The sequence below is a fragment of the Calypte anna genome, chromosome 18 (assembly GCF_003957555.1).
Source record: "Calypte anna isolate BGI_N300 chromosome 18, bCalAnn1_v1.p, whole genome shotgun sequence".
Taxonomy (NCBI): domain Eukaryota; kingdom Metazoa; phylum Chordata; class Aves; order Apodiformes; family Trochilidae; genus Calypte; species Calypte anna.
In genome coordinates this window covers 8,808,208-8,824,770 of record NC_044263.1, presented here as the reverse complement: position 1 = coordinate 8,824,770, position 16,563 = coordinate 8,808,208, and the positions used below count along the sequence as shown (strand labels likewise).

General features: G+C 36.2%; 1 protein-coding gene across 5 annotated transcripts in view; it reads left to right on the top strand.

Annotated features, from left to right (window-relative positions):
* Positions 1 to 16,563, top strand: part of B3GNTL1 (UDP-GlcNAc:betaGal beta-1,3-N-acetylglucosaminyltransferase like 1) — a 100,379-nt gene that overhangs the window by 12,628 nt on the left and 71,188 nt on the right. For all 5 annotated transcript variants that reach the window (XM_030461676.1, XM_030461675.1, XM_030461674.1 and 2 more), the window contains 2 exons: positions 2,021 to 2,086; positions 14,518 to 14,613. In XM_030461676.1, the coding sequence (XP_030317536.1) occupies positions 2,021 to 2,086; positions 14,518 to 14,613 (162 nt within the window). The remainder of the gene's footprint in view (positions 1 to 2,020; positions 2,087 to 14,517; positions 14,614 to 16,563) is intronic.

The window sequence follows — 16,563 nt, the reverse complement described above, 5'->3', positions numbered from 1 at the left end:
TGAAATAAAGTCCTTTTCATTCTCCCATCTTTCAGCAAATTGTTTTCCTACTCAGAAGGGACACTGGAGAGCAGGAAGCATGTTTGTAATCAACAAAATTCCTACAAAATCTGCATTATCTTGAGTGTCTAGAGTAGGTTTCTAGTTATTTGACTTTATTTTTTTACTGTTTACCTGGTTTTTAGGTCTTGTTTACATTGTAGATGAAAGTAAACCCAGCTATGTGATTTGTATTTTGTGCTTAGTTTGGGATTATGTTATTTTAGTTTAAGACATATGTTATTTTTTTATTATTATTGTTTTCTCTCTCCATGAACCTGGAAAAGTATCACATAACTAGAGCAGTGTGTCATACATCTCAAACTGTTAATTAAATAAAGGTCATTCAGGATAAGAGTTCACAGGGTTTTCCTGCAGTAGAGAACAAAAATGTATGGGGAAAATAAAAAAAGACATTTTGAAGTTTTTGTGGTTCTAGTGCCCTCTCTTTAGCTGGATTTTACAGACCACTGATGATCTTGATGATAGCCTTAGGACCCCAATCTGTAGACTTGTTAGTTTTGCCAATAGCATCAAACAGACCCAGTGTTTTGTTAGGGGGAAGGAGACCTTTCCTGTCAAGTTGTCTGGTTATAAAAGCAAAACATTGACCTGGATGGTGAATAGGATATTTGAATTTGGTTTTAATACTTTTTGTGCTGATTTAACCTTTTCAAACCAAGTAGATTGTCTTTCATCTTTTTGAATGTATGAGTTCTGTTCAATTTATCTCTGTTGTGCAGGATCATAAATAGTGGGATCTTTTACCCCACAAGCTCCTGTTCTGCAGTGTCAGAGATAAGTGACATTGTTCTAAGCATTGGAATTCCTTGCCTTTTGATTGTGGTCTTTTGCAATCTCATTTTTTTAGGGATTTAACAAGACATCTAAGAAACCTCTGTAATTCCTAAAGGAGTGAACAAAGCTCAGTTAGAATATATATCCTGTTGTTTACATAAAAAGCAGTCTTTGGCTTAAAAAAAATCAGCTCTCTAGCTGGCGTAAAGAAATGTGATTATAGTTGTTCTTATGAGAAAGGGTAAAAGGTTTTTTGGAACATTTGCTTGATGCAGTACCAGAATTCTGGTGCCTTATTGATAAAGTGGATTAGCTGATATACAGGTATCATTTTAGTTTTGAAGTAGGTGATGCATAGAAGTTGAGAAATCAGGGTTTTTTTTTCACTCAACTGGCTTTAAAAATCAGTAACAACTCTAATGTTTATTACTAAATATATCCTAAATGTAAAAACTAGAAAAATGCTTTTCAGAATATGTTCCTTCTGTCTTTTTAAAATGCATGTGTGACAAGGGTTGGTTTTATTAATCCTCCATTTTATCTTTAATCTTGAATTATATTAAATAGTTGGATCTACTTCTAAACCATTTTTCATCCTTGTGTTGTTTTTGATAAAACTATACTGTCACCTTTGTATCTAGGTCACTCAACCCTCTAGATCTAGATATTTAAACACTGATGTATTTTTGTTGCCACTGAGTTGACTGAAAGTTTTGAAGTGAAAGTTGTTGGACTTGCCAAAGGCTGAAGGCTTTTCCTTGTCAATGAAACAAGGCACAGCCAGACTCTAAAGAACATTTTTTCATATTACTGTAGTCAAAGCCTCAAGTTTCATGCTTTCAGTCAAGGTTAGTTTCTTGTCTGCACGCACTACTAGTACTGTTATTACACTCTGTTGTTAATGAGGTAGTTAATTTCTTTAGAAGTGTAAAATGTGTGGGTGCCCATTACATCCATGCTGAGATCATGGCACAGTAGTCACGTAGTAGGTTTGATCTCTTCCACTTTGAACAGAATTGAGTTCAATCCACTGAAAGTGTGAAGTCTCTTGATATTTGTTCCACTTGTATTTCTGACTACAAGCCAGTAAAATGATGTTAATTTAAGAGAACAATCTAATGTGTGTCTGAGTACTGTACTGTGACCCTTTTTATGTTCAGTAACAGTGTGCTATTTATTCCAGGATGATGTGATGATGCCACAGCGGGTGAGGCTGCAGCACGAAGCTGCCATTCAACACCCAAACACTGTGAGTACTTTTTCCTTGTGTGTATTTGTGGGTTTTCTTTTACAGAGTGCCGGATACATCTTTAAAAGGATATGAAAATTTCACAGTAGGGCTGGTGGAGGCAGAGCAATAACCAGTGCGTTCTTTTCCTTATTTTTAATCCTTTCACTGAATAGTAGCTTTGATTGAACTTCTTCCGTTTGTTTTCTCTGTTCAGTAAACCAAATCTCATGATGACAGTGACAGTCTCTTTCAGATAAGTATACAGGTTTAGTCTCATGGATGTAATGTAAACTAGAATGCCTTTCTTCTGTAGAATTACTAAGTAACATGAAAAGCTAATATTTAAGAGCCAGTAAACTGTAAGGAATGTATGGGTTGTTGGCATTAATAAATTGGCTTACAGTTAAATTGATGTTTGTCTCTATCTGCCTGCAAAAGAAAACATCATTAGAATGTCACTCTTTATTTTTGTGAAATTAACTCTCAAAAACATTCCATCAGATAGTTATTTAATGATCTATATTATCTAGATAATATATCTAAATGTCTGCAATTTTAAATAACTGTTTGTGATTAAGGCCAGTATCTTTTAGTGATAATTTGTGTATATCTTCTATTTACCTAAGGGTAGTAAATATAAATAATTTGTTAAGGCAATTCCTTTATTTGTTGTTGACATAAATACTCCCCACCCTGGTAAAATTGAAAACTGAGTTTTTATTCCTACCAGCAGTGTTCAGCAAAAAAATAGACAGTGTTTTCACATCTCTGAACTTTTTTCTTGTGAGACTTAATGTGCAAAAAGTATCTAGAAAGGGAAGGTCAATTGACTTGATCTGTCAAGAAAGTATTTTCTGCAGGTCCTAGAACTAAACAGACAGTTTTAGGTTTATCAGTCTCTGAGAATTAAACACCTTTTGAACTTTTCCTCTGAAACACACTTGCCTCATAGCAGATGTGTTTCAGCTGAGGAATGTCTGCCAAACAACCTCTGTTTGGGGGTGGGATGGGTACCTGCTCATCACACCACCTGCACTGGGGCCTCATGATACCTGATAATCCTTACAAGGTAATTTATCAAAGTATAGTTTTGGTAGTATCTGAGGAGCAGATAATGTAGTTCATATTCTGAACATAATCAAATGATACATCTGAAATTGTTTTTGTTCTGGTACAAATCAGGTAATGTAATTCTGCAGTAAAATATCAAAAAACTGGAAAGGCAAGTTGATCCAGTAAGCTTGTTTTATGGAAATTAGTATTGGGGGCTATCATATTTCTTGCTTATAATACTTTTTATATCAGTTATCTGGCATATTTGTAGCTAAAATCTTCAGTTTAGGAAAGTGTAAAAATGTCTGGAAATGAATGGAGAGAAAGGGCTGAGACTAAGAAAAACAGACCGGTGTGTGCTTCACGCTTAACATCCACATACTACAGCTGGGTAGAGCCTGTCTCATGCCATCACTTTCCCTTCACTTCCTACTGGATCACAGGGTTTCCTTGCAGCTTTTTCAGCAATGAGGTGTTTTGGGTTTTCTTCTTTCTTTCTTAAAACTTCTAATGCCTTTTATTGTCTATTATTTCTTCCCTTGTGTAAGCATTTTCTTTCTTTGCTCTTGAACCCTAGGAAGGCAAAAATGAATCTGTGTTTGAACTGAATGGAACATGTCTTCCACCATTTTACAGGGGTAGAATATGTCCCTAGTGCCTAAGTGAACTGTAGCTTCTGGGTTAATGTATCATACAGAACTCTAATTCAGAGTCTGAAAGGAGAAATGGGAACATCTGCTCCTTATGAGCAAATGTGTAGTGCAGAGCTCCCCAGTAGTTCTGAAACAACTTGAGTTTCTTTGAGAAAAGTTGACCTTCTGTCTACAAATCTACCAGTGACAGGGTGGAATGCTGTTCTTAAAAAAGTGATCTCCCTACTCTCCTTAGAATAATCATGCCATTCAGTTTTCTTGCCTTGGAAGCTGGTTGGGGATGTGTGAATAGAGTTCTGTCTGTATTTGAAGTTCTGACCCTAACTTCAGCCAGTATGATGATAAGCCAGAGTGGGTGGAATAAAAAAAAAAAAAAAGCAGAAGCTTGAGAAAAGCCTGTGTAGCAGTGAGATTTTTTGGTTTGTTCCTGAAATTCTAATTTGCAGGCTTGGACTTTCCACTGTTTTGCAACTTCTTCTGACCTGGATTTTTGACTCCATGTAGTCTCAGTGCACTATCAGAAATTTTATTCCTCTCACTACTGTGTGAGTGTGTGTGTGCCCCTGTGATCTGATTGTGCACATAAACAGCACATGACTTCCAATTTTTGTATTTTATATTTTAACTTCTCAACACATGGAATCAAACTGTGGGCAAAGGCAAGAAGGAATGTTATGTCCTCTTGTTTTCACTTGCGGAATATAAGAGGGAAATCTGTACCAGTGTCAGGATGAACACCTTCCTGTCCTGTAAGATTACTCTCCTTTTTCTCATACACACAGGTGATACCTAGCTTACTGTTAGGGAGCCTTGAGTATACCACTTGCATTTCTTCAATGAGAAATTCTCACTATTTTGCATATCTAAAGTAAGCTTTTGGCTTATTCTGTAGCTTGGATTTAGATGAAGAGCTGCAGTGCCTAGGGCCATTTTAACCTGTTGCATTATCTGAATGTGTTAACCCACTGACTTGAGTTCTGCATATCTGCCATGGGTAATGAAACTCTTAAGCTAGTTGGTTGGATTGAGTGAATTTGAACAATGCATGGCACTGCTAGTTCACAGACCTGTTCATCTGCCTCTGGGACAGCTGTAAACAAATATTGCACAATCAGCAGATGAGTTGGGAAAATTAACAAAGGAATGAGATAGCTGAGCTTGATCCTTAAGAAACAACTCCAGTCCAAAGGCATTGTATGGCTCTCCTGCACCACAAGCTCACAAACTAAGAAGTGAGGTAGTTTGTATTTTTTTCTTTTGGTCTGGACAAATGCATTTATTGAGTTTGAAAGTTAATAAATAATATTTTTTTGGTATTGTTACTGAACCTTGTGTACAGTGTTAAAAATTTAAATCTATATCTGAAATTGCAAGTAAAGGTTTTCTTAGTAGCAAAAGAAAGAGTATAGAGAAAATCAGTAGATTCTTTCTTACAAGTAATTATTTAATTAATTATTAAAATTAATGTTTCAAGTTACACACAAGGTAGATATTAATGTGGAAAATAGCTTTTAAATTTAGAGTTCTGAGTCTTTACATGACTGTCATGATAATGGGACTAGATTATTTTTCAAATTACCTCAACATCTCAAGAATGTTCATATTGGCAAGAGTGGTATATAAGTTAATGAGATATGCACCAGGCCAGCGTTGTGAGGATGCCTTAAAAAATATTGAGTTTTGTTTGATTCTGTGTGCAAAATTTTAATAGACATTGTTATTCTGTCAGTGGGTTCTGTAGTTTAGATCTCACTCTTGTCCCTGGAGGGAAGGAGGTAATTCCAGGTAGTCCCAACCAGTTCCCAAGTGCTTGCATATCAGAGCAGTTCTTTAAGTCAGTGTGCACTGATTGTTTTGTACACAGAAGAGCATCACATGTAAATAAATAGTGTGTTCCAATTGATTTGTTTTCATGAGTAGTTAAGAGGTTGTATACTGAACTAATGGAAAAACCATCCAGAGATCTGTTTGCATTTGTCCTGGTTTTGGCTGGGATAGAATTAATTTTCTTCTGAGTTGCTGCTAGAGCAGGGTGGTTTGGATGTAGTAAGAGGATAATGCTGATATCGAGTCAAGGACTTTTCAGCTTCTTATACCTTGCCAGCAAGAAGGCTGCAAGTGCACAGGAAGCTGGGAGGTGCAGAACCAGGACAACTGTCCCAAAGTGTCCCAAGGGATGGTCCATGCCACATGGTGTCATTCATGCTCAGCACATAAACTGGAGAGAGGGGCTTGGGGGTGGTGACTGCTGTTCAGTGCTGGGCTGGGCATCACTCAGCACCTGGTGAGCAATTGTACAGAAGTTGTTTTGCATAACTTGTTATTCTTGTTGTTATTATTTATTATTCTCTCTTTTCTGTCCTGGTAAAGCGTCTTTATCTCAGCTCCTGAGTTTTAAGGCTTTTTTCCCCTTGATTCTCTTCCCCATCCCACTGGGGAGGATTGAGTGAGCAGCTGTGTGATCTTTAGTTGCTGGCTGGGATTAAGCTGCACTGCCCTCTCATCTCAGGTGTTCAGCTGCACATGGAGAAACTCTTGTGACAGAATTCCAGTGCAGCATCACTCACTGGAGCATTGGCTTATCCAACAGAAACTTTGCAGTCTTTTACTGAGCGGTTGTGCCACAGTATATCACATTAGTGAAAGTTTCTGGGGTTCTTTTGTTTGGGTTTTTTTATTATTTTATTTTATTTGTTTGTTGGTTGGTTGCATTTTTTTGTTTGTTTTGTTGTGGGTTTTTTGTTGTTGTTTCTGCTTATTATTTCAAGTCTGGAATAAAGGCAGAAGATGGTTTCATTTGTCTTGTGCCAAGCCAGGCTGGTTCATGGTGAAAGGGGGCATGGGATAAAAATTAGAATGGGAAGGAAAATAAAGAGGGAAGGCACCTTATACATGGGCAGTCAACAGCAGCAGTTTGGGAATCCTGGCAGTCCTCAGTGTGTAAGGATTTTACATTCCACATACCAGGGGAGTTTGATCACCTCAGAAAGATCTGAAAGCCTTTTGTTTACTGTATCTTCTTATTAGTCTAATGTTAGAGTTGTCCTGAAAATAACAGATTACCTTTCAAACTGCATGCTGTTCTTCCTTATGTATACTTTCTCTTGGGAGTCAAATTGTTTATTTTTATGCAGTCTTACATTGCACTTAGATGGGGATTTATTCTATCCAATGGAAAAAGCAGCCTTGTTTGTATAGGTAAAGCTGCAAAACTGAGATAATACATTTCATCTGTATCTGAGTCTTTTTCTTAAAAGTCTTTTGTTAGATAGTAGTAATTGGAATTCAGAAGCTTTAACACTTGTATGAATTTTCATGTAATTGCCCCTGAAACTGTGCAGAGGAATGGTTTATTAGATGTTCTTCTGTTCCAGTGAAGTTAAAAGTCCTTATTAAACTCACTAAGAAGTGACCTGAAATCTCAATACGTTCATTAACTATTCAGCATATTTAGATCACAGTATGATGCTGCACAGTGAAAAAAAAAAAAGTGGTATATTAAGATCATTCCTCTGCCAGGGGTTAGCAGGCAGCAGCTTGCTGCATCTGAAAACTCTGTAGCTGTGATTAGAGCAGTGCTGAACCCTAGCTAACATTCCCTGCCTTAAAACAGAACCAACAGGGCTGCTTGGATCTGTTCTCACAGCAGCTTCACAGCTCCTGGCCAGCCTGGAGCACGGGCAGACTGGGGTTATATCTGCCTGTAAAGGACTTTCTGGAGCTTTAGATCAGATCTTGTTTAATTGAATTAGTGTGATGCAATGGACAAGGACTTCATTTAGGAGTGAGAAGATGCAAATTTGCCCCCTGAGTAGCTCTGCCAGTCCTCATCTACTGTTTTAAGGAAGTAGCCAACAATGTTGTTCTGTAGACTGAGCCTTTATTCCTGTGGGGTTTTATTACCTTTCTCTACATAATCAGACAGTATTGTACTGGGCTGCTGAAAGAGGTCAGTAGTATCTTGTATGTGATTTTGCAAGTGTCAAAAGATAAGTGGAGCATTGCTAAACTGTCATTAAACTTAACACATAATTTTGAAATATTACCTCTCTGGTGTGACACAGAAGTCCCTCCATTCAAATTCTCTCCTTATTATGTGCAACAAGCCCATGGCTGTTGGTTTTCTTCTCTCATTCTGAGTCTTCCACTGAAGTCCAGGTTTTACCAGTCTCCCTTTTATAGTTTTGTATTCTAGTTGTTGCATATAGCTTAGCAGATTTTTCTCTGATAAAGGCCTTTATTTTGGACATAAAGCTGATTAAAATCTTCATCACATAGAACTTAAGTAATCTTTGTTTCTCTTTAGTTAATTTGCATAATCTCTGCTGTCTCCCTTACTCAGCATGTTTGAGACAGCTCCCTGTGTGTTGCCTAGGCATGTCCTTGCAAGTATTACCTATAGAGTTTAACTTTAATATTAGCATTAATTCATATAAGATATGCTATTTAGAAGCAAATTATTGGATACTGGTGTGTCTTGAAGGATAGATGAATAGATCAAATTTGTGTGCTTAACCCTGTGTAATAGGAATTTTCTCCATCTTTGGTGTGGACAGAGGAGAAAAGAGGAGAAAAACAGAGGAGAAAAGATTATATTCCTGAGGTGTTTACTTAGAATTGTGTATTGTCTAAAATCAGTTTCATTTTTGATGCAGGAGAAAGAAGTGTCCAGATAGATGTTTTTATGAACTAATCTTATTATTATGGTCATTAGAACTTTAATACTTTGTACTTGGTTCCCATGTACTGCACACCATAAACAAATTGCAAGTCTTCAGGGTTTGGTTTTTGTTTTTTTTTCAGCCAGTGGAAACTGTAACTCTAAATTAAGTCTATCCAGTATTGATACTTACAAAAAGATATCTATATATGATTTCAGGAAATTGTCATTGGAGGTTTTTAAAAGCTATTTATACTATTTCAATAATCTGCTTCTGGTTTTGAGGGCAGAAGTCTAGAGCAGGAGTTGTGTAAAGGTTTTCTTCTGAAATGGTGACACTGGAGTATGTTTAAGAGGAGAAAATATGGTTCCTTTTTTTTTTTTTTTTTTCTGCACTGAGTAATATGGAAATTCTTTCCTTGACAATGAGAGCATTATGCTTACAGAGGTATTCATTAATTGGACCTTTTCATGTACATCACCCAGATCTGCTGGAATTCAGCTGTGCCTTTGCTTTTTATTAGCCAGCTTCCTTAAAGATTATTTTTAATTTGGTATTTCTGAAAAACCACAGTGCATTTTCAAAGTCACAATGTAGGTCTAAATCTGTTCTGCATTTAATGAAATACCCAAATGAGAAACATCCCAACTTACACCACTTTATAATTAAATTTTTTTTTAATATGGGGTCCACATGCCAATAACCATGAAACGATTGTGATTAATAGAGACTGATATTCCTGAATGTCTGATTGTCATGGAGACTCTCAGTATATTTAATTTTTAAAACTATGTCTGAATTGTCTGAAAAATCCAGATCCCCTCTTTCTCTTGCTTAGTTATTTTGCTATGGTGACAAACACAGGAGGAATTGGATTTAAAATAGAAACTGTGCAAATTTATTGCTCCTTTTGGTTCTTTAGCTTTATGCAAAAGATTGGTTGTGTAAGCATCTTGACAAGATCTAAAGAGATGATTTAGTTTGCATTAAATTCAGATTGTATGTGACTTATTATAGAGGTTAAGCCCTTAGATCCTGCTTGTCCCAGGATGGCACATTTTGAATGTGGGTTTCTGAGGCCTGGTCTTTCTTCCTACCTGAGCTAGTTATCAAAATACTGGGACTTACTCATTTACCTTTTGAAAGGACTTAAGAAGAAACTCATTTAATTTGCTGTAGTGTCTCTTCAGTTACCTGAAGTTTCCCCCCAAAAATGTAATGTTTGTCCTTCATGATTTCATATGCATGATATATGATGTCACATACTTGTGTATCACATGCTGACACACACTTCCAAAATGTGTGTGTGGGGTGATGGTCAGTTGTGCTCATTCTGATTACACCACCTTGGCTTCTTAATTCACTAAAGAAATTCAGTCTTCCTTGATTTTGAATTACTGTTTTTTCTATATGCTAAAAATAAACATGTAACACCCTATTGTGAACTTTAGACTTGAGACAGTGCCAAGTAGAATGTTTAACAGGTGTTCTTATACATGGATTTCTACATATAAGAACATCTGCTGAAATGGATACTCATCTGACCTAAAGACTCTCTGAGGAGTCAGCACTGGCAACATATTTTGTAGATTTTAAAACATGCTTTTAATACATTAGGGTGTGTTTGTATCTGTGCACCTTGTGCCATTACCTCACAGGTGTCATGTGTTTCCTTTATGGGAAGTGAGGAGGAAAGAAAATACATTTTACCATCTTCTTCTTGAAGTATGTAATTTTGAAAAGATTTTAACCACATAAAAATAATCCTCCCATGTATTTTTCCTTTTCTATTACATTAAGTGATGGTCACAAGATCATTCTTAAAGCCACTGGTATCCTCAAATATGTAATTATTCTGCTGCATTAAAAAATGAAAGGGCCTATGGAAAACCACAATATAATTTAAATAAATTATTTTAGTATTTTTGACATCATAAATTGTAAGTCTTTTTATTAAGGTCAAAATCCAAATGCTGGTTGGTCTGTTTAGCTGTTGTTGTGCTATATAGGTTTCTCAAAGCATTTGTTGTAGTTATTTCCATAACCATGTACTTGTCTTGGAACTCAGTGTAAAGTACACAGCTATATTTTGTAAATAGTTTTTTTTCTTTCAGTTAGCATAGTTTTATTAACTACCCTATTTAGCTACCCTGCAATTTTATAAGGTTATTAAGAAATTAGTTTTCTTGAGTTTGAAAGAAATTTTGTGAATTCTTTTAGTAAGAGTCAATTTTCCTGAAATACAAGGTAGCATAATGGGAATTTGGTTAAATGACAGCTAAATCATGCCTAAGTTGCTGTTGTTGTTGTTGTTGTTATTATTATTATATTGACATAGTTTTATTTCCTTAATGGTGAATGGTTTAGCATTTTGTACACTGGTTCTTCTAAAGCACTCCCACACTGGGAAGGAACACCATCCAGTAATACCCCATAGATGTATCCCAATATAATTTTAAAAAATATGGATTTAACTGTACAGAGCCTTGATTACTTTAAATAAGAATACCAAGAAGTAGAACTGGAGACTGAGCTGATAAATTTCTTTGAGATGGTCTTGCTTCCCTGCTCCAGTATTCTGTAACTGAAATAGGTTTTAATAGTTAATGGTTACATTTGAGTTTTAGGGTCACTCTATTTACCATTCTGCAGTTCTGGCTATTCTGAGTAAATTACAAATAAAGACTTGTGGAAAGTTGTGCTAATCATGTTTCCTGTGAGAAATGGGTGATCTGAAGAGATAATGTGGAGTCACAGCTGTGCAATTAAGACTTCATCATTCTATTATGAAAAATTCATAAGTCCACTTGAAAAGTGAAAATGTGCTTGTCTCTATTAAGTGCTCTTTTTGTGGTAAATTCCTGTGTGACACTTCCACTGAAACATAGCACAGATGCTGCTGATCCATTCTTGTAACAGCTAGTGCTAGAGGTACTGTGCCAGTGCCTGAAGCTTTGCTGATCTTTTAGAAAAACACACATATATATATTTATAAAGGTGGCTGTGTGTACCCAGGAAAAAATGAAAACTTTCTATAAATGTTTTTACGACCAAATAATATTTAGATTATTACAGGAATGAAAACCAAATAAATCAATATAGAGAGGAAAGACAGAGGGAAAATATTTCATTGTCTTGTCAAATTTTCTTCTGAATTTCAGGATATGTTGGCAGTGTCACATCAGCTGAGAGAGGAAGGGAGGAGTTAATACAACAAAAACAGTAGAAGTGGGGTTTGGAGACAGCACAGGTGACATTTGCCTTTCCTTTATACATCAAGATCTAGGCATGATTAACAAAAGCTGTTCTTAAAGATTTGGCTAAGATAAATGTCTTCTATTTGCTCTTTTTCTTTTGGAAATTTCCCTCTGTGGACACTCAAATGGGCATAGTGGGGGAAAAGGTTTTGTGCTCTACAGATAATCCTTCCTGTATTGCTTATTGTTTGAATAGTCTCACAGAACATTATCTGGGATCAGATGCCATGATACATCTAATTGAAGTTTCACTAAGTAGTTAATTACATTCTCTTTTACATCATTTAGTCATATTTCTAGCATGAACCTCAACACTGCATGCTTTCTCCTGGTGTTTAGAAAGTTTTGTACTTTATATAATCTTTGAAAGCTGCATTTCACCTAATACATAAGCTAAGTTGAGGAAGGAAATTTATTTTATACAGGAAACTGGATTTTTCCCTGCTATGGTATTTTAAAACTTATGAAAGAAGCAACAGTGAAAAGCATTTCACTTCAATTCAAAAGGAAATATTCAGTGAAATGAAGATTAAAAGCTCTGTGAGACCTGGAAGAAATGGGAAATGGTGTGCAGTTGTTTCTGATGCCACAGCTCAGCCAGGGAACTGGAGGAAGCTGTCTGTACTCTGTGTAGCTGGTTTGGATGGGAGGCAAGAAGGTGGTTAAATGAGCTGGGCTGTACTGAAGCAGTGTCCAGGCTCATGTCAAGCTGCTCTGTGTTGGTGATGTTAATCTTGCAGCCATGGAAGTCAAGTCCCTGTCATGAGTCAGAGTCCCATTGGGAGAGGAATGGTACAGCTAAAGAGCAGAAAGGTGTCAAATTCTTTTGGCTGGGGGTCTAGAAATAAATTTATTGCACAGTGACAATTTTTTGTCTATAAAACAGACCTCTTAACATGATGCTGAAAGTCTTGAGTGAGTATTGGTGCTGAAAATGAGAAGAGAGCAGGAAGTCTGTGCTGTGCAAAACATTTCACTTTTATGGTAGTGAAGGAGGAAGTGTGAACATTTCACTTCTTTCAAAATGCTAACTTTGTTATGCATTTGTAGTTATTTTCCTGCTGTGTTGCAAGATCAAAATGCAACTGTTCTCAATAACATGCACTTATGTTGGTGTGTTTTGCTGTGATATCACTTTAATTAAAAATGTGGTTAACTGAAGTTTTACAATGCCATCTTCTGCAGGATTGAGATTGTGCTTGTAGGTGCCATGCTGGAGGCTTTGGTACTTCCATGGAAATCTTACCAAAGTCTTCCATGAACAGTTAGAGATGATTATCTGTCTGGGCTAATGATCTAGGAAGAGTTCTGTAAATAATTCTATTCTTAAATAAGAATCATCCTCACAGAACAGAATATATGCACACCTGCTGCAACTTCTTTGAAGTTTTTGTATCTGTGGAGTGCCCTCTTTGAAAACGTATCTGTGACATCTTCTAACTGATATTCAATTTAAAAGAATTTTGGGTTAACCTTCTGAAAAGGTCTTAATTCTTAATATTACTTAGCTGTAATTCAAGAAGCAGTCAGGAGAAGGATTAGAGTCACCCAGAGAAATCAGTAGTTTTCATTGAGGAAGTATTTTCATAGTTCAGAGATACTTTGTTTTATTCTTATGGGATAAGCAAATTGTGATTTCTTTTCATGTTTGTTGTTTTGATTGTATTTAATTATACCCTAAATTGTGGTGTTTTGTTACCAGCAGTCACCCAGCAAGATCTCTTCATGGTGTTTTTGTTCCCACATCAAAAGTATTCATAGCTGCACATGCAGAGCTCCAGCCTGACTGCTTACATCTGAGTGGGGTTTCAAGCTCTGTAAATAGAGATAACCTGAAAAAATTAAACTTGCTGTGCTCAGTGGATACTCTTCACGTTCCTTGGGAATGCTTGGGGTGGAAAAGAAACCAAGGAAGTTTTCCACACTGATCTTGAACAGAACTTGATGATCTGAAATGGCTGCTTAGAATTACTAATACCTGCATTTTCGTGTCAGTTCTCAGTGAACAAAGACATCCTCAACAGGAGATACCCATCAAAAGAAGAAAATCAACAGTTAAAGTATGACAGGAGTGCAGGAGTTGTTACAAAACAATATCAGCTTCCTTTGTATATATAATTTATATATATATTACATTAAATTTATATAATAATAAATATAATATATATATAATTTGTATATATAATATATAATAATTCCTATAGCAGAAAGTTTAGGAATGACTGCAGGCAACTGTAAACAGCAGAGTTCTGTATAACCACAGTCCAAGAGCTACCCTTGGCCTCTTCAATATCTAACCAGAGATGTGTTGAGTAAACAGTTTAGTGTTTGTATCAAATTGCATTAATATGTGTCTATGCAGTTCCAAATTATATGAGATCCCTCTGGTTTTGATGCATTTTGGAAGCTACTTATTATGCCAATAGGTGTTCAGAATATTAAAGTTCATATTTAACCTGTACAGCTAGAGAGCAGTACTAGAGAAAAAATGTTGCTTGAATAAATATAAAGTGCTTCAGTGAACAAATCAAAATGAGGTATTTACATCTTTCCACCGTGAATGAGACAAATCAGAATACAGATATTTTTTTCCTTATTTTATGCAAATTATAAATAACATACAGTTTTATAGGTGGTGGTAGTGTTGGTACAATTGTCTGTTGTTATCCAAGTTATAATTTGCCAAACTATTTTGGTTGAAATTTTGCATTCTGGATGTCTGCCTTTGGATGACTTTCCTTTGAAAATGGTTCATTTATTCCCAAGACTGAAGCTGTCTTCTTAATGTTGTTTTTTTAACCCTGATTTATTTCATTTCACTTTAGATTATTGGTTGCCAAGTCAGGAGAGAGCCCCTGGACTCAACTGAACGCTACACACGTTGGGTCAATAATCTGACTGAGGAACAACTTCTTACCCAGGTATTCAGCTGGGACTGGAATTACAGCAGTAAGATAGAACAAGAAGTTTAATTAAATGGGGGTTTTTTTCAGTCATTAGCAATACTTGGTAACTTGCTGAAGTGATCAGATTCTTATATTTAAAGGCTTGTCTTTGCAATAAAAAAGTTTGTGGTGCATGTGGTCATGATGTAATGATGACTTCACAATGAGTGAGAATGTAGCTTTTAAGCTTCAGGTTCAGAGTGAGCTGTACATTTCTCACTGCTGTCTGTGGTTAAATGCACATGCTTACATATTCTAATAATTAGAGTTTTCTTTATACAAGGTGTACTTAAATACAAAAGAGGAAAAAAAAAATCTAGGGTATGATTTCCCTTCTCTCCCCCCAAGGTTTGGTACTGACTGTTTCTCTACCTGGTTAGGTTTTGGCAGAGATCATTTGAAAATAGCAGGTCTTCAAGCATTGAACACTGGGCTCATAATACAAGTTTGTAAGTAAGATGAGTCTTGTGCAACTCAAGATGACAGTTCTGGCATAAGGAAAGGTTTCATTAGGCAGGCAGCCAGTGCTGAGCTAAAAGAGACTTTGGCAAAAACAAGTGAAACCATGGAAGAAATCAATCCGGCTTGAGTAGGAATGTGTGTACTGAGAATTATAAGAAATCTAATGGATGGTTAGCAGAAAACATCCCAGCAGACACTGAAATGCAAGTATCTGGGGTTGGGTTTTGTGATGCTGTGGTAGGAAGACATTTGGTTTTGATTTTCTTGGATTTAAGTGGCTGTAAAAATGAACACATCCTTGTTTGTTGTGTTCTCCATTACCCTCACTCCTAAAAACATACTCACAGGCTCTCTTATGGTTCTTGTAACACAAGAAGTAATCTTACAGACCTCGTTTTAAAATCACCAGTGGTATTATGGTTCCCTGTAATTAACCAAGTGAAAGTAGTTATAGAAAAAGTTACCCATGGAATAGATGAATTTGACTTTGAGTATGGCATTAGAAAACAAGTTCTAGATTTAAACCAGTGACTTTGTCTGCCAGCAACATCTTCATCACTATGTTGTTGAAGAGAAAATAAAACTGGAGGGTGTAAAAACTTGTCCTACATAATCCCAAGTGTTTCATCCAAATAGCCACTGGATGGAGTCTTCAATAAGTTCAGATAGAAATTCAAAGAAATATCCTAATTCTGAGATTATTTAAAGGGGAATATACACAAACAAAACCCCTTTTACAATGAGAATGCAAGTGTCTTCTTGAAGAGATGATTTAAAATAGTGAGTCTGCTAGTAGGATGCAAATCTGGGAAGTTCCTTGCAGTTGTATGTGCCTACAAATATCTCTAAATGCTTAATCAAGCAGAGTATGCAATCCACTATTTTTACATGTGATTTAGATTTACACAATTTAGAAGTAGCTGAGGAAATTGTGCTACTTGCCCATGAGTTTATTAGCAACATGAGATTTAAAACTCATACCATTTATGCATTCCTAATTCATACATTTTTTTTTAAAAGTTGTTACCTGTTTTCTGCCACCTTCAATGCAGACACAGAAGTTTTTCACATACCAGGTATATGACAGTGCTGGAGCAGTGTGAAGCTGGGATAGATTGTTCTACACCAGCTGCAATTCATATGTGGATGAGCACCCCAGAAGCCACTTGGGCAGATTTTAGGTGCCCAGTCACAGAAGCTTCAGCTGTGATACAAGCCTGTAGGAAATTTGGCTTTCCTAACTCTGCTGCTAAAAGAATTGCTTCATTTCCAGAGCAGTGCATGTCAGCATATGGTACCTCTCCTGCTTCAGTATCCAGTCTTCTGATCAGAAATTCAGATAGGAAGGTAATTCTTTTGCTTTTCATTGACTTAAAAAAGTATAGGGAGGTGGAGGAACTGAGAATAAAAAACATCTCAGCTGTTCTCTAATAATCTGGATGTAAATCAATTATGTAAGGTTAG